The sequence below is a fragment of the Epargyreus clarus genome, unplaced genomic scaffold (genome assembly GCF_041222505.1).
Source record: "Epargyreus clarus isolate Ecla_fem2 unplaced genomic scaffold, WU_Ecla_fem_2.2 ptg000010l, whole genome shotgun sequence".
Taxonomy (NCBI): domain Eukaryota; kingdom Metazoa; phylum Arthropoda; class Insecta; order Lepidoptera; family Hesperiidae; genus Epargyreus; species Epargyreus clarus.
In genome coordinates, this window is record NW_027332218.1 from 3,710,039 (window position 1) to 3,729,399 (window position 19,361).

At 34.3% G+C, this 19,361-nt stretch overlaps 1 protein-coding gene across 1 annotated transcript in view; it reads right to left on the reverse strand.

The window, feature by feature from the left end:
* Positions 1-396: 396 nt before the first annotated feature.
* The window catches only part of LOC140745343 (leucine-rich repeats and immunoglobulin-like domains protein 1), a 91,340-nt gene continuing 72,375 nt past the window's right edge, over positions 397-19,361 (reverse strand). The window contains exons 4-9 of the mRNA XM_073077132.1: positions 17,908-18,022; positions 17,475-17,554; positions 15,182-15,315; positions 14,041-14,243; positions 6,020-6,116; positions 397-680 (exon numbers count right to left, since the gene is read on the reverse strand). Of these exons, the coding sequence (XP_072933233.1) occupies positions 574-680; positions 6,020-6,116; positions 14,041-14,243; positions 15,182-15,315; positions 17,475-17,554; positions 17,908-18,022 (736 nt within the window). The 3' untranslated portion in view covers positions 397-573. The remainder of the gene's footprint in view (positions 681-6,019; positions 6,117-14,040; positions 14,244-15,181; positions 15,316-17,474; positions 17,555-17,907; positions 18,023-19,361) is intronic.

Below are 19,361 nucleotides of genomic sequence, written 5' to 3' on the forward strand. Positions count from 1 at the left end.
GTTCCACATCCCACACAATGTTATTAGCTCTCCGCTTACAAATGGCTGGCTCGAATGTCTCAGTGCCACCGGAGCTAATAATCTTGTTTCATATTGAGTTACGGACAGTAAAGTAAACTAGGATAATTTATTCGTACATAAAAACTGATATGAGGACGAGTAGACGTCGTAGAATAACAATAAAAGGTAAAAAAAATAGAATAAGACGAAGAAGATAAGTAAACTTTTAGTAATTGCTTTTGACCAAATATGCAAACTGAAAAATAAATGATATTTACATCAAAAGAAAAAGTTGAACATTTTGAAATATAATATGTTACGTCATATAATTCTTATTTTTTACAGATTTTACTAAGACTTTTGAATCATAGAAATGAGACCGGATGGAGTGAACTGTTAATTATGTTCGTTTAATTTGTCATTCAATGTTCTTGTACTGGTACTTTAAATGCTTTCGAGAATGAATGAATTCCATACCACGTGTTGGTATTGTTTACGCATTAATTTGTTCCCATTATTGAAATTCTTGCGTTATCCAGGCATCCATAGCGTTCAATGGGTCATCTAAGTAGGTCATCTGATGTCATAACAGGTTCCCAGGAGGATAAGCGATGTACATAACAACCCCATGTAGCTTGTTGTGGTCTTTACGCCGCTTTGGAGTTCCGCAAGGCTCGATCCTGGGGACAAGAGATTTCAATTAGCTTTCTATTTAGTTGACGTAATCTAAGGTTTACAATGTATTCGTTTATTAAAATATTAATGTATTATAATTATTCCTATTCAATTCTAAACGTTGTAACACAATTTATTTGATCTAAACACAACTTAGTTAAAGTAGTAATAAAATAAATTAAAATATATTATTTTAGAACTGACAACGTTGATTAAGGTTTTAATGCCTAAGTACGTTAATGTTTTAGTGACTCTTCGAAACCATTGAATTTTCTCTGTTAAAGAATTAAGTACGTGAATTCGAAGAAATTCTCCTTCACACACTTATATCATACATGTTAAATTATTGCTGAAAATGAAAGTAGAACGTAGTCAGACCAGAATACAGTAACACAAGTATTGCTTTAGCAAAAATAGACGGCGGTAATAGAAGTAGTCTTGTTTAATCATTCACAAAATTATAAACCTTAATAATTTAACAAATAATACTCAATCTATATAATATATTTATTTACCAATGCCGGTATGTAACTATTTGTGCGATTTGTGCGACGCCAAATTAATTCAATGGATTAGGAAATTCTATTTAGGATAGTCAATCGATTCAATTTGCGTGAAAGGGTCTCCTGTATTCGTTAATAGACGCAAGTAAAGAGACAAATTTGGTTGGCATTATGGCACACTGAATTCTATTATGGAAATGTAAGTACTTTTACAAGTATTTTTTAGACTAGAAAACGCGTATGGATTCCACCTGACGGTAAATCGCTACTGCCTCCCATGGACATCTGTGATCTACTCCAGGTAAGATTAGATTCCAACTTGATGTTGGATTGGCCGCTACCACTGAGGACTAAGCTGGAATGCCTCGAAAAATTATGTCCCCCTTACAAATCCCCTCAAACCAGAATACAGCAGCGCTTAACACTGTTGTTGTTAGGCAGAAGAAGATGTATCGGTGGTGTCGCTGGAGTAGAACCACAGGGGGTTCTTCAAAATATTAGTTAGTTATATTTTGAAATACTAATTTTGCCATTTTGAGTATATCCATCCTAGAATAGCTTCTATAGATAGAACATTCTATCTACCTGGATGTGGTAGGAATTAAGGGATTATATTCAGTAGATAGGGTATAAGCGAGATAGCAGCACCACAGGCTAATTCGTATTAATTATAATGAAATTAAGTTACATGAAAACAAAGAAAATTTCCATCAACCCGAGAATATTGAATCGATTGAAGGATCGAATGTCTTTCAAATTCAATTTATAATTGAAAAATAATGTTTAGTAACAAACGTGGCTATCACCCATAAAGGAAAGCAAACCAGAGTATTAAAAGGTTGTTTTGGTAGGGAAATGGTTTTGAAGGTGGTAGAACCCTTTGTGGTTCGACTCCGGCGGTACCACCGCCACACCTATTTCTACCTAATAACAGCAAGGTTAGAGCACAGCTGTGTTCCGGTTTGAAGGGTGTGGTAAGGGAGACAGACTTTTCCGAGGCATTCCAGCTTAGTCCTCAGGGATAGCAGCGCATCTGTGGCCGACCTCAGGTAGGAATATCTTATACTATCTGGGGTTGATTACAGATGTCCATGGGCGGCAGTAGCCACTTACCATCAGGTGGACTATATGCTCGTCTGCTACTCCTATATTATAAGAAAAAAAAAAATAAAGATATTGACTACTGAATTCAAATTGCGCGGCCAGGCGTGGTGAATATGATAAACACCTTGTAAGTCGAGCCTTTGCACAAGAATAAAATCAATGCAATGACCCAAAACACGCCGCTTAAATCTTTTGAAAATATGTTAAGAACCATCATACAACAGAAGTGACCACCTTATAATCGTTATATTAATTTCAACAGGTATATAACTCCGCGCAATTATTTATGAATTAGTAAATAAATTAGTTTGTTTCCAAACTTGCAGCTTCCATAATAAGTTTACTCTAATCCGCTTACTTACGGTAGTTTCACCCTAATTTCTGCATGAAGCTTTATTGTATTAGAAGCTTTAGAAGTATTCGTCCCTTTCATATATATTACTTCAAAGATATTGTATATAATCTAAATCAAATTTTAAGCATCTTAGCAAAATCTGTCAAAAGTAATTTTAACTCAATATGTCAATTAAAAGTCTTAAGACCGATATTGAAGTGTTATGTGTTAGAGTCCGCAACACACTCCTAGTCCGCTCCGAATATAGAAACGTGTTGCAATAGCAAATTGTAGATATTAGCGGGAGCGGGCACCTGTCCGCTGCCCGCTCCCGCCCGCGGATACATAGCTGCGTTAGTGTGCCCTTACGTTACGAAGCATACTAAACCTGCACGCAACAACTTCAGAGCGGTCTAGAAGTTTGGCGCGGACTATAATAGCCTGTTTAGTTGAAAGTAATTTTTAGGTCAAACACGTTTAGATAAAAGTACTACTATTACTTATCAGCACTACCACAGGAACTACTTAGTGCTCATTTATGTGTTTTATGTTTTTGTAGATTGTAGAATGTAGGCAAGTAGAATATGTATGATCGCTTCTTTTAGTACATAACTAGAGATTTTCCGTTCTCACTGAGCTCTCACTTTATTTATTGTATATTACATCTCTACTCGTGTGATGTAATAGAATACAAGTGATTAGAACAAGATTCCTCTTTAAAACAAATACATTTTTTGAAGCTGGAATTGGAGCTCATGTTATACTGGTTATTTTGGTTTTTAAAGTATGTGGTTTTATTATTGTTTATCTGGCTTCTAAAATTATACCAAAATAAAATATATACCTATGTACTAATCATGCAAATGATTTGATAAAGAAAAATAATTTTCCCATTAGAATTCAGTTCTGTCTAAATTGAGAAATCTTAGGCGGGCGACGTAATTAACTATCTAGTCAACTTTGATACCTTCGAAAGTGTTATAGCCTAACGTACTAAATACAGCATAGTTACGGAATCTTAACCGTAATATAATACCTAGTCTCAGTTCAAAATGTATAACCGTGTTGGGAGTAACCAAACACCAAAACTCGGCTTTCCAGAAGCCATGCAAAGCCGAACACTCGATGCTCCCGCCCTAAAGTTGGGCGGGCGGCGTAATAATCTATAAAAGTTTTGACCGCAAAATACAGCTTCTGTGCCGCGCGTAACCACACACGGTTAATGTTTGGGTTGTTTAACGTACTGCCATAAAGCCTTCGCTTTGCTTCGAACAATTCTCGCATGTGGTCGTAATTATTTTGAACTTTTAATAGAATTTTGGAAATAAAGTCGAGGTTCGACCAATGATTCTGACGTCATACTTACGACTTTTCGATTAATAACAGCAAGGTTTTATTTTTGTTTAAGGTAATAAGGGAGAGATACCTAAAACAAATCGTTCCAATTTAGTCCTCAGAAAGTAAGTAAAGTAAAGCTGGAACGCCACCAAAAAGTATGTCTCCCTTACCACACCCTTCAAACCAGAATACTGAATCGCTAACCTCTTCTGTTATTAGTAGAATACGGCAGCGCTTAACATTGCTGTAATTAGCCAGAAATTGGTGAAGTGGTTGTGCCGGAGTCGAAGATGGTTCTACCACAAAAATGGTTAACTACTTCTATTTCTTAGATAATATTTCCCGATCATAACATACGATACAGTTAACTACCCGGAGTTTGAACTATCGTGTCACAAGTAAAGTAACTGTCGTTAGGAACCTCTTCAGGCTCCAGGAAACGACGCTTTTAAAATAAGCTGACCCAGTTTTTAAGATAAGCTCGTTACTGATATTCGAAAATCTAGGAGCTACTCTCAATAACACTGAGATAGATTTTATATCTTGAGAAACTTCAAAAGCAGGTTTTCTTTTGTGCTTTAGTTTAGTCTGCTTTGAGTTATTTAGAAATTTTTTCATAATGGATAAGTTCTTATTTTTTATCTCTTTTAATCCTTAAAATTTAATTAAAAGTTTATAAATAAAAGTATATTATTATGAGAATAATACATTTTGTTTAATTATGAATATGTGATTAAATTGTAAAGTGTTGATGAGGTGCATGAGGATTCAGAGCTACGTGTTTTTGATTGAATTCATGGATATTAATTATCTGGAGTTTTTTTTTAATATAGAAATACGAAATAACCATGAAGTCTATCTAATGGTAAATGGCTATTGCAGTTCATGGACATCTGCGATCAACCCCAGATAAGTTTAGATTCCCATCTGAGATTGGCATGTGTGGCCTTGGTATTGCAACCCCTGATGACTAAGTTCTAACGCCTCGGATAAGTCGAACAAGACAATGATTACGGTGTCAACCTAAAATAAAATACTTCTTCCATTGGTGTCGTAAGTACAGAAGGCGAGTAACAAATCTAAGTTTGCATCATCTGCGTTTATTAATAAAAAGATTTCTAAAGGAGGTATGCTGATGGATGTAAAAACACCGGAACACTGTAGATATCAACACATCACTTAAGATAAAACACCCCTTTGCAACTTCTATTGCATCATAAAAATATTTTAGGAGATTTTATATCCGTACACGACAAATGGAGCACTGTTATTTTTAAAAGCAAAAAATATTTCTCATTAGCAAAAGCTTCTAAGGCGCAGGTGTAGCCTGCAGCCACTTATGTACGTTGTTGAAATTTTATATTTCTAGAAGTATCTCGTATTTCTCACGTGAGGCGAAACTCATTGTTTAGTTATTTCAGTTACTACAAGAAATAAATGCTATTGGAAACAAGGAATGAAATTTCTTGAAGTTATTGCTTTGAAATATAGGTTACATCAAAAAGCTTTTAAACCTTTAAAAAGAAGGTTTCTAAATAGCGAATAAAATATTTACACGAAATTTTGGCTATTATATTTATTATTTCGTCTGTTGTTAGTTGTCGTCAGTAAATTATTATTTTTTTCTGTCAAATCTGTCAAAATTACCTTTTGATACGAATATAATTAGTCACAAGTCATGCAGTACGATACAGAGCTCAACTTATACTGGTCATAGTTATGAAGAAATGTATGGTTGGTATATTGAAAATAAATAAATTAAAATATACTTTATACCAGTTAACTATAATAATAGATTTAATACATTATCGATATGTGTTTTAGTTTTACCGGAACCACAAATAATTCGCTTGTGAAACAACTTGTTTTAAAAATAGTTGGTTCAAAATCGATAACGGATTCACAAAAAAGTATTTATAAGCGGTTATAAACATTCGTTAATATAGAAAAACGGTCAAAATATAATCGGTTCAAAAAACGATAACGTTCTCATAAAACTACTTATAAATAGTTATTAACGGTTGTTTCGTTATTAAAACGGTTAAGATGCTATTGAAATACCCACCTTGTAATACATGCACTCTAGCCACAGTCTTCATCTGGAGAGGAGCTTCCAAGGCACAGGTGTAATTCCCCGCATCCTCAGCTTTTAGTCTCGCCACCTGTAACACAATGGCATTTAAAATCTAGGACTTTGTGAGTCAAATGAAATCTGTTTAGAGTTGACTCAAATCTGGTTAAAAGACAACAAAAAACATGTTTATATTTTTAACACGAAGGTACAAAAAAAAGTGAAAAGTAAAAACCGACTGGCGATGCTACTGAATTTGTCTTTCGAACTAAATTTGGTATCGCCCGTTGTCAAAATCAATCTATCCATTGTTACCTAATAAAAATTGAGAGACGATGTCTAGTATGAATAAATTGTCAAATCGTCAAAGATCGACATCTTTGGTACGAAAAACATTTGATACGCGTAAGTTGCTTTTTGTATAATAAAGAAGTAGCAGACGAGCATCCACTCCAACTTTAAGTGGCTTCTGCCGTCCATGGACATCTGTAACCAACCCCAGATAGGACTAGATATTCCTACCTGAGGTCGGCCACAGATACGCCACTACCCCTGAGGACTAAGCTGGAACGCCTCGGAAAATTATCTTACCAGACCCTTCAAACCAGAACACAGAAGCGTTTAAAACTGCTGTTACGACGCAGAAATAGGTATGGCGGTGGTACCGTCTTAGTCAAACCACAAAGGTTTCTACCACCTTCAAAATAACGAGTCTATAAGTACAAAATACTACAACATCATTACCTAAAAAGCAACATTTATCAATACAAAATTTCATCAACATACACGTCATAGAAAATTGATATACATACATAATAACGCACCTACAACGCTGAGCTCTTTAAAAATTCAGAGTATGCGTTATATTTTACAATTTGCGTCAACGCACGGAATTGTGAAGTTGCGAAATGACAGCTATTCTTTCAAAACTTTTTCTATACATATTTAAGGAGCCACTCAAGAAGTCTCCCATAGGATAACAGTGTAAAGAAGCACTTGTGAGAATTCGCCATGAGACGAAACTTTGGCGATTCTTAGTAATTTTTATGGGGAAATTGGAATATTTTTTAACTTTTGATGAAAAAAACTTAGAAACAGTTCGTAAAGTGAAAAATCCTAATACGACAACTATACTTGAAGGATCTTGAAATTAGATCGCAACCGAAAAAGGTTAAATTATTGATATAGCAGTTATTAATTCAATGAAAAAATAAAATGAAGACAATAATGCAATATTTTTCTGACAAAGATATAGTCCAATAAATCTTTCAATTTAACATAAACTGGTCCTTCGAGCCGGATTCAAAACAAAATGCAAACGAACCATTACCTAATCCCAATTTTGGTTTAAAAGTCCTAAATTTCAGGGTAATATAATTTAAAATAAAAAAGCGGCCATCACTTTGTCTGTTTTCCCATTCCGTTCCACTTATGTCTACTTAAGATTCAGCCATTCAATTTGTTGTAACGAAATGAGGCGCTCTTACAAAGATTTTATCCCATTTTCAAAATACGACGTACAATTGCGTCTAGAAATAAACCTGCTAAGTGTGAGTTTCAATTGGATCAAGCTCGCCATACCAGGTTTTTGACGATATACTTATAAGCTTTTTTTCAAATATTAAAATAGTTAATATTATGTCTAGTGTTAACAATTTAAAGAAAATATATTTCCTTTATTTTATCGTTCTTAATTATTTAGTAAAAACCTATGATACAAAGGTTGACATAGATAGCGCAATACGATTATTATATTAATATCTGTGGTAGTTATGCTAAAGAAAAGTATTTTAAGGTTTGTCAAAAAACAAAGAACTCGTAAAATTTGTGACACAGTATTGGAAATTAAAGAACATTTAAAAAGAGAATTGTGAATTCAAATACATAATACACTTTAATCGTCGTTTCTTTGTTTTTGATATAATATATAATTAAGATGTAAGATATAAATTTGTTGCTGGTAAATAATAATGGTTTTGTGCTAAAATAAAACTTTGTTTTACAGAGCAACACGTGGGTATTATTTAGCCAATATTCCCAATGAACACATTATATAAATATTATAATTAATTGTTTCAGTCTAAAACTTGCATTGTCGTAAAGAAAATAAAGATATTGAAACGTCTGAACTTTTGAATATTTTTCCTTAGAAATACAAAAGGCATATAAAATATATTGTAACTTGTCTATTTTTATTAAGATCCTAATTAATTCATGTAGTATAGCAAAAATAAAATGAAAAAGATACAGTATTAATCAAACAAAATTCACCGATTAAGAAAATATTTTGATAACATTTTGTACATAAAATACACTGTATTATTTCGGCATCTTATTATGAAGCCCGGGCATAAGATTCCCATATTACCGCCGTGCATTTTTCGCATACGTTGAATAATAAACGGCAAGGAATTTTAATTACCGTTCGCTTTCACGATCGTTTGTGCAAATATGCGATGAAAGCCTTTTTTTCATACATTATCCCCTTGTTTGTAAGGGTAAAACATTTAAGGCGGGTTCACTCAACCGCGGAAGAAATTCCGTATAATGAAATGAAAATAAAAGGTTAACATTAACATGTGGTTGTTGAGCAGACCCTTCAAGTCTGTTTTCAAGGTAGAACATTTTATCTACACTTTTTTGCCTAATAACAGTATTGTTGAGTGCTGTTGTGTTCCGCTTTGAAGGGTGTGGTAAGACATATTTGTCCGAAGCGTACTTAGGAAATCTAATCTTATCTGAGGATCATCGCAGATGTCCATGGCGCTGGAAGCCACTTGTCATCTGGGGGTATTCATATTCGTCTACCACTTCTATATATATAATAAAAAATGACGAACCGAACGACACCTTGTAAATATCAAAATACATACATACATGCAGACGCTCGAAAAACATCTCACTTCACAGTCGGGTAAAATAATGTTTCATTATTAACTTCTCTATCGAGTTAAAATCTACTAAACGGATTATTTTTAGCCCTTTTTCTTAAAAAAATATACCAGCATAAACATAAAAGATAACCCTAAACATTCAGTTAGAACGCGCCCTATTAGGAAGTGCGCGAAATGTTTAAGTCGGCACTTACTTTGCCCCGCAAATATATTGTGGCAATTCGAACGAAGGAGGCTTGAATCGGGGGCCTATGGGGTATTAAGTGTAGCGCCAGTTACAGCGATTTTAGAGAATCGGGACTATAAAACTACTGGTGCATCGTAATATAAATATTTTAAAATAAATATCATAATATTTATGTTAAGAATTATATATATATTTTGGTTATTAAAGCCAGCTTAATATCACATATGAAAAGTTAAGGTTTGAGACCAAAGCACATTTTTTAAAATCATGAGCATTTAAAATTAATATTTGTTTAGTACGACAGATAATATAAATTATGAATTTTACACGCCTAAGTCATATGTTATATATTATTTATGTTCGTAGGACAGATATTTTATATTTTATTTCGAATGAACTTTAAATTTAATTATTTATTATTTTATTATATAAAATAGCACGAATTATTGTATAATATTATACTTATTCAGCCATTTATTCAAGCGTTTACAACAATCAACAGCAGATTATTGCGAAATTAAATCGGTTAAACACAAAGCATTTTACCGAACAATAACATTTATAACGTAGCAGAATTAAAACCGCTGCATCGATGATAAAAGCAAAACCCGATTCAATAATAAACAGTAATGAAAATAAAGCGATCGCGATACGTTAATCTGCTTCGCGACGACCACGTCACGTTAGCGTTCAATTCATATCACGGATGTTATCCGTATTCGTATATCCGTAAACGAAATTATCGGCACCGAAATATAAATCTGGATCCGTAACCGATTCCGATATAAGTTTCGAATAATTTCGAAATCTAAACGAGACACTTTTATGAAAAGTTTTTTATCTCAACCACGCCGACGCTGTACTCATGGTAAGTGGCTACTGCCGCCCATTGACATTTGTAATCAATCCCAAATAGCATAAGATATTTCTATCTGAGGACGACCCCAAATTCGCCCCTACCCCGAGGACTAAGCTGGAACACCTCGGAAAAGTATGTCTCCTTACCACACAAAAAAATTAAATGAAATGGTTATAATATTATTATAATAAATGGAAGTTATGATAAATGGAGTCGAACCACAAAGGGTTCTACCACCTTCAAAAACCTAGTGAAATAACCATAATAAAACCTCAATTTATTCATAGGTAAGTTTAATAAAACGGAACCAAAACAGACGGATAATACAGATTAAATTTAATCTAATTTCCAATCTCTTGAACTAAGACCATACCCTAACATCATGTAATCCGCAGATATCATACGGTAAATACCACTGTCTCCGCTCATGGTAAACTTATGGATGTAATTACATTGCTATGAATGGATAGATTAGTCGCAATTACCTGATATTGTAATTTCAATTATAATAATCGAGATTGCTCAAACACTGAACAAATGACATATGTTTATAACTATGATTCATGAATTTCATCGCCAAATACAAATAAAGTAATAACTTACGTTATAAGTCTTGTCGCCAAAATATTTTCTTTCAGCTCTTAAAAAGCCATAGTTGGAATTAGGTCTCTCCCAAGGGTGAATTTTATTTAGTTACTGCACTTGGTCGCGCCTTTAGGTGATCGGGGTTGTCCTGCGCCAACAACAACAAGCCTCGAGATGGTGCGCACGGTATTCCCGTACGCACCTCAAAGATGTCTCTATTCGCTATGGAGCTCCAGCTCCAACCCGAACAGACATGGGCCCGGACGCGGGAAATTCCGTCGGGAACGCGGTTGAGTGCTAGCCTACTCGTGGTCCCTATAAAGAACGTCCAGGCGAACACCGTGGAGTTTTAGCCGGTAGGACTCCGGTATATCCTCTCCGCTGACCCGCGGCTGAGAGGAACCCATGAAGGGTTTGCCCACGTACAGGAAAAAAGGTGATCACTGTATAATTTCGCAGAGATATATTATTCTACCATCAGGATTTATTTTTTTCGTCTCATCCACGTGGAAAAATGGTGTTTTAGTATAATTTCTGTTGTTTTAGGCCGTCAAAACCCCGGGGTACAAAAGTAAACATCAAGTGTTAATATGTAGAATTTAGATCTAAGTGTTATGTACCTTACAAATGTTCGTCGTTGTAAATATATGTAGTAGAAGTACTACGTTATCTAATAGAGTTAAAGTATAGGCTAAGTATCAAGTTTAGTAATAGGATTGCTCATATTCCGCTCATATTTTGTCCTATGTACAAAGTAATCATTTTGATGTTATTTACACACATCTGAGTTTTGGTCCTTGAAAATTTAAGAACTTTCTTTAGAGGACTAACTTAAAATATCTCGTATGTATGACTTATTTTATTTTATCTTATAATTTAAAACGAACTTAGCGCAACCTTCTACATTCTGAACAAAATTCTGTTAAATTGCAGGGATTTTGTTATAATATATTTAACTGTTGAAGTTAAGGTTGAATGCTCACCTACCCCGCAATATACCTAAATAACTTTGGTCCTATTTTATTGTAGAAAGACTATTTTGAATCCAAAATTCATATAGAAGGCTATAATTTTCTTATGAGGATTGATATATTACCTTAGGAGTCCACGCAAGTAGAACACAGCGTTGAAGAATCTATTCTTATAACTTATACCTCCTCTAAATATGCTACAACATAAACGGACAAACAGACGGACAGACGTATTATAAAAGAAAGAGTGCCGATAACTCCCTTTCGATTAGAACATAAGAGTCTCTCAACAAGGTTAACTACCGCAATTAGTTATAAGCTAGCACTATCATAAATTGCACCAACCCCTTCCAATCGAAAGTTACGTCCCTCCAATTGCCATTATTTCACACCTCATTCTCCTAAAAAGTAACCATCGTGCGAAAAGGAGAATTCCCCTCGATATTTTCTTCGGAAGGTCACTGATTAAAAGGGTATTTCATTAGATGTCGGTCATAAAACTCAATTCGTAGGCTGTTGCGACTACACTCATTGATTTTGATGTTCATAGCAGCCGTTATCCAGTGGAAGAAAGTATTTAGAGTGTGTATCCATGGGGCCGTTTTTGGAGTAATTCCAAATGCATGGTATGTTAATTTTACTTTAGTACCTACTCAATATGTTTTTATAGAGCCAGACTTTTATGTAAATAAAGCTAAAGTTAAGTAAAAAGCAACCAAAAGACAAATGCTGCTTTTCTTATACTGAAATAATTCAAGAGTATATGTGCTGGAAGAAGTAGACATGTAGAAATATAATAAATGAATAAATAAAAACCTTCTTCGATTTGTTACATTATCATATTTATTTGTTTGTTTATTTTCAAAACAACAAAATCTCTACAATTTAATTATTAACAAAATATCAATAAGTAGGAAATAGATAAGATTCTTATCTCAGTTAGAAACTCTCAGCTTACAGGACGTCAAAACTGACGCCAGAAACAGGATAATGGAAACAGTAGCAGGAGTTCAAGAATATTGCCAATGTTATTATTTTTCCTAACGCCTTTCAGGTGGGAATAAGTGATTTTTCTCGACCAATAAAAACAAAACGCGAAATAAATGTTTTCTTTTTACTAGAAATTGTCTGAAATCTGAAATTACAGCTTTAATCGTACAAAGCAAAAATGTAAATCTTTATATTTGCGTAAGTTTGTTATTTATTTGTTTGTTGGAATATGTAAACAGTTTTATTATGTTTTCGAAGATCTGATGACATATGAGAGGAAGGACCTTGAATAAGCCTAAAGTACAAAAGAGTCAAGCAATTTAACGCGCAAAGTTTGTGTAAAACTGTCTAAAGAATGGACAGTGGCAATCCAGAAAATTTTTGGTGATCTTCAAATCTAAGACATGCAAGACGTGACTATACGGTCTTGATAACTATGCTATCTCTGCATTTCAAGTTGGTAAAACTTAAACGAGTTAATGGGCCGTAGCAGACCCATAAAACAAGGTACGAAGCGTGAAACTGCTAGAACATCCTATAGCAATTGTGTTGTTACATACCACGAAAGATCTCAACAATTTTAAACATACAGACTCAACATACAGACAAAGTTATACTACAACCTAGTACTGAACTTGATAAAGAAATTACTTTCTTTACACCAGTAACAGATGTTATCAACGCATTTGACACTTTGCAAGTAGAAAAAGAAATTCAATTTGGAAATAATTTCTTATTTTTGCGTCGCGTGCCTCGAATTTGGTAGAAAACACGATTGTAATCACAATTAACTTACTCTTTAATTGAAGAGGTTTCATGCTTCGAATATTCGTTACAAAAGTAATCCTATCTAGGATACGAATTCGCCGAAAGATTACATTTTTTTTGTACCTACTACAACTGGATTAATATAACGAAATACCTTCGAAAAGAAATTAGAGAACTTGCGTTCCGAGACCCTATTTTGACAAGGTTAATTAAAACTAAGCTAGTACTTTCAATAAGTAGTATTTTTAATACTCGTACCAAAAGCGCTTTAAAATTTGAGACGTAATTTTATATTTCACTTATTTTATCAAATTTATTTGAATAATCGCTAAGCTTGACTCTTCGAATGACAGTAATACTCTAGTACGAATTCAGCACAATTTGAACTTCTTACACAAAGATAAAGATAAAGGTTATCGAAAGTTTTGCATTAATGAAGGAATTATTGGTTTTTTATTTGTAGAAGCATACGTTCATAGAGTTGACAATACAAACATTATTATTGAAGAAGGTTATCTAAAACAGTCGTATTTTGAACGCAGATCGGCAAGGAACGAAAATTCTTTAAACAGGACATTTAATACTTATTTCAGAAATCTTCTTTAGCACATTGCCGGTAAATTTCAGGAACTAGTTCTTTTTTCTGCTTTAGATTTCCCTCTGAATTAGATGAACGGTAACTTCAAAAAAGCTATATCAAGGTCCCTGGAGGCGCTACAAACCATTACCGCAATAATCATGACAAACTTTCAAATACTCACTTGTAAATGACTCGTTAGCGTCAAATGGTCAGTCTCGATCAGCACGCCACCTCTAACTTCGTCCAAAGGGGTGGTGTTACCACCTCTATACCACCGCATCTCAGGAACAACTTCACCAGCATTTAGATGCAGCACCAGGCATTTGAGAGATAACGTCTCTCCACTCTCCAAGAAGGCTTCCTTGTTCATTATTATTTCTGGTGCTGTAACAAATATTTTATGTAATATTTTGGACGAGTTGCTAAAGTTTCATACTTATTGTGATTCGACATGAGTTTAAACTCAAGGAAACGATATTTTTGTAATTCGTGCGCTTGCGACACGTCCGTCTCTCGCCGCTGCCGAAGTAGGACTGACTCGAGTCAACCGGAGGGTTGCCATCTCATATTTGTTAGGCAAACAGCGGGTAGTACAATACAAATTACTTCACAAAGAGTAGATAATATACTCCGTATAAAGACGTCCGTTGGCGATAGTGCTGACCTACCATCTGGTGGACTGCAAGTGCGTTAAAAATATTTCATGTAAAATAAAAAAGACCAGAAACAAATTTTCAAAAAAAGATTATAAGCAAATCCTTTTCCATTTTCAGAATAACAACATTTTTATGCAAAACCATTTCAAAGCATAAGTTAGTTGCTACATGGGCATAAATTGTAATCAAAAATTTAAACGGAACTATATTGAAACTGCACTGCATGTTTTTATTTTGTACGATGAAAAAATTGGTTTAGTATATTAACGTAACAGTGTTATTTTGTGATGATTTTTATAGTAAAACATTCGGAGGTTACTGTTATTGAGTTTGATCAAAATATTTTTGAAAATAAATATAGTACGCAATTTTAAGTATATCAATTGATTTATTATATTTAAAGGGGTTAGAAACTTCTGTGTGTGTGAAGACTGCGAAAGCACTATGCCAATTTTTTTTTCAACACTACTGTCCCAGTGCTGGGGGTCAGTCTCCTCTCAGAATGAAAAGAATTAAGCTACAGCTATCACGCTCACCAAATGTGAATTAGACTTCCTACAGTTGCCTACGGCCAAAACCTCTTTCACTATATGAGAATTTATTGAGCAATGGAAAAGTATTAGTTTAATGAGATAACTTGTTTACATATTTACTCATTATACTTACGATGGACAATCAACTTAAATCTCCTCAACATCGGTGGATGGGTAGATACGTGGCAGCAGTATATTCCTGAGTCCTGTACTTTGGCGTCGGAGAGCGACAGTCGCCAGGTCTCCCCAGCTACGTCCACTCTATACCTGTGTATAAACGAAACACATACCTGTTAATAGATTTTGTTACATATTTAGTCTCCAGGCAACGATTCTAGTCGTCTATTTGTCAACTGACGACTGGGAAGACTTCATTATGAAGTTTGAACTGATGATGGCATACTGGTGCGCCGTCATCTCGACCAAATGCTGCCGGCACCCCTGGTGCAGTAGGTGGAAATGGCGGTGAGGCGTGAAAGGAAGAGATTGGCGTAGGTGAATTCTGTATGGTTCGACAAAGGAGCCACCGTTACACCTATTTCTAAAGTTAAGCAGTTCTACATTTCGGTGGCTCGGTATATTCATACCCAGTTAGTCCTCGAAATGGCAATGCATCTGTGGTCTGCTTCAGATAGAATCCCTTTTCTAATAAATATGGAGTTGGTTAAAAGTAGCCAATTGGCTTCTTACGCGAGAGACAAATGCATATGTTACAATTTCATCGCTTAAGTGGCAGACCACTTGGGCGTTTTATTGTTTGAACGACATACAAGAAGCACATATATCTATTTATTCAAAAAATCTGTCAACGGTCAATCATCTAAGCGCCTGCGTATACGTACATTACAAAGCAGGCCAGCTACTTTTGAGATGGTATAGTCCGCGCCAAACTGCTATTCCGCTCTGAAGATGTTGCGAGCAGATGTAGTCATACAATTTGCTATGGCGTCGCGATTCATTTCTATATTCAGAGCGGACTAGCAGTTTTTCACGGACTATAACTAGTTTCGTTAACCACTACTAGCCTATCAGTTGCTCAAACGATAGTAGCCTATGGCCAGCAAATATCCAGCACTATTTCAACTATAACAAATCACAGTATCAACTATATCATCAAAATCAACTATAACAAATATTTAACAATTAAAAATATCATATGCTTTTCATAATAATGTTAATGATATTTCCATGTGACTATTATTATTATTATTACTGTTCATATAAATTTAAATGAAGCTCTTCATCCTAGTTCAAGTGCACAGTTTTGCGGTTGACATGCGATTGTCCTCGTCAGGGTGTGCTTAACTCGCGAAAGCTCTGAAAGCTTTTGATCAGAGTGACAGCATAAAATTACAGCATAATGGTTTTCTATCGAACTATTATTACAAGGTTTTTGGTATTTTTGATGCTTTTTACCACCATAGCCTTGTAATATGCGTGCGTGGATGTCATAAACACACATAGGTGTGTTACAATACAGGTCTCTCTCGCAGACCCTGAACAAATATTTAATTCCTCATTATAAGGCCTGCCTGATACCGGATACATATGGCCGTTATTAATAATCAATCTTTCCAATTTCATCTACTAAAGATCGTCGTCTGACATTGCGAAAGTTAGATATTTAGTAGGTAAAATATGGATAGATTGATTATTAATTAGGAACGATATACCTCTTCGCCAAGAATTCGAATTTTAAATCATTACTTCAGTATCTACCAAAATTGAGGTTATACTAGAAGCCTATAACGAAATATTCCTGTATAACGAAATATAACCATACTGTTATTGTGTAACCGAAGTATGAACCCGGACTCCATGACTGTAACAAAACTATTAATTATTTTGTCAATGTAATCATATCTGTTACCATAGTGTTAGTTAACAAACCATTTTGGTTATTTATCATAATTTAGTTACAATAGTTATGGCCATATCAAACTATAATTTAATCCCGAATTATCTAAATGTAAATTAAGTGGAAACGCAATAATCCCGTAAATATCCCGTAATCCTAGTCCAAAATGCACAATGTTCCTGACGCGTGGCGATTGTGCTTGTCAGAGCTGTGCTTAACGGGATTCACGGGAGCTTTCAAAGCTTTTGGCCGCTTTGTCACCGAAATTTACCGCTGAAAGGTTTTCTATGGCATTACTGTTTGAAAGGAATTAATTTTTAATTCGTGTGTGCTAATACCAAAAGTGTTAAATTGAAGACTATAATACAAGAATAATCTAAATATTTAAACCCTTAGGGGTTGAAAACAAGATTTTTTTTAGTGGCTATACATTATAAAATGATCTATAGTCACAATTTCGTAGCTTTAGTTGGCCAGGCCTTGTGATGATGAATCAGTCGGCCTGACTGACAAGCATTTTTATAAGTAGATATAGATAGATAACAAATGTAAGAATAATATTATTTACCTTGCGTCGGCTGAATGTGTATCCAAGTCTAGAGTTAAAAGCTCTAGATTTTCATTGTCCGAAACACGTATCCATGAAACCTGCAAATAAAATATATATAAGTATTATTGACGCTACATATCACTTACACACTTCCATCTATTTTCAAAGAGTGATGGGTTTTAGGCCATAGCCCTCGCTAGCAAAGTGAATTGGTAAACATTTACAACTGTTTTTCAAAGAACTCTCAGTCATGTAAATTTCTTCACAATATTTTCCTTCACTATTTGCAAGTGATAATTTATATATAATACCTATATAACTTTGAATAATCAAAGATAATTATGGCATGGGGTTTAAACCTCGGACCTAACGGTTGAGAAGCCGAGTTTCAACAACTAGACTATAACTGCTTTTTTTACGGATATAATTATATTTCATTACGTTTTTTTACCATTTTATCTCGTAGTGACGATACACGACAGTCAAATATGACGGTGGCTCCCGTATCTGCATTCAGTAACGTATCATCTGTACTTGTGTCCCCTTCGAACGAGGGTGCTTTGAATCTGAAACAAAGGTCTGTATTACCACAATTGATTGAGAATGTTTGTACGTACTATTTTGAAGAGATGTTTATCCTTGAGAAAGGTTTGGATTTTAGGAAAATGTGGTTATTATTGTCTGTTGGTAAAAGCTGAAAATAAGGTGAAATTGTAGAAGTAAATTTTATTAAACTGTTGTTTGCTTTTTATAAGGAGTACTTCAACTTTGTAACATCTCTTACCCCTAAGGGGTAGATGCTTTAAAGACGTCGATGCTAGTTTTATATCTTCTTATATTAACTTATGATTAAGTTCCAACCATCATCCACCATCACCACTATATACCGATAGCTTATGATATCCAGCAGGATTTAAACTATACATTTCCGGTTTAAATTTCATCAAAATCGGTTCATCGTTTTTGTTGTGAAGGCGTAACAAACAGAATGACGTTCGTATTTACAATTATTATTATCATTATTAATTAGTGCTGGGTATAACTTCAGGCGAAGAAAGTAAGAAAAAATAAAGAAAATCTCGAAATGACAGCTTAATTAGAATTACTGAAAAGATAATCATTATAATTCTCACAAACGCTATGAAATTAATTACCGACTAAGTATTCTTAAATATTTCAAAGACAAAGCCTATTTGGCACGGAATATGGTTATAATTGGAAATAGGGATTCCGTGGCTTTGTTTCTTTGTACAGTAATTACGAAGAAAGAATAAGTATCTTACTCGTAGTAGGTTTTCATATAGCTTTACGCCCTTCAAACTGGAATAGATTATTCACGTTACGTTTTATATTAATATTTAAATTTATTAAGTAACTGACCTAAACTTAACTGAAATAAACTGAAATAGGAGTAGCTAAGAAGTGTGACATAAAACATGTGTTCCTTTTTACCCGACTGCCAAGGAAGGGTTATGTTTTTCGCGCGTATCTTGTATGTTTGTCTTTCTTTATTTGATCGGATCTAACAAACGGCTGGATGAATTTCGACCGTTAAGGTGTCATTATATACGTCTCAATGACCCGAGTGTCCTTAGATAGGTGTTAGAAAAAAATAAATAAAATGGCGGATTTTTGGCGCGAAATAGTAACACATTTAAAAAAAAAAGCTAACCGAACCTATCGAATAGGGTATCAAATGAAAGGAAATTAAACGGAGATTACAAAAACATATTTGTGTATATATAAAACAGCAAGGTGACTGACTGACTGACTAACTAAATGACTTTTTCATTTTTTAGAAATCAAAGTACAGCCAAAACCGCTCAACTTAGAATTCTGAAATTTTGCATAAAGGTTTGCTACATAGCGTAAATAAGTACTAAGAAAGGCTTTTTGGAAATTCTA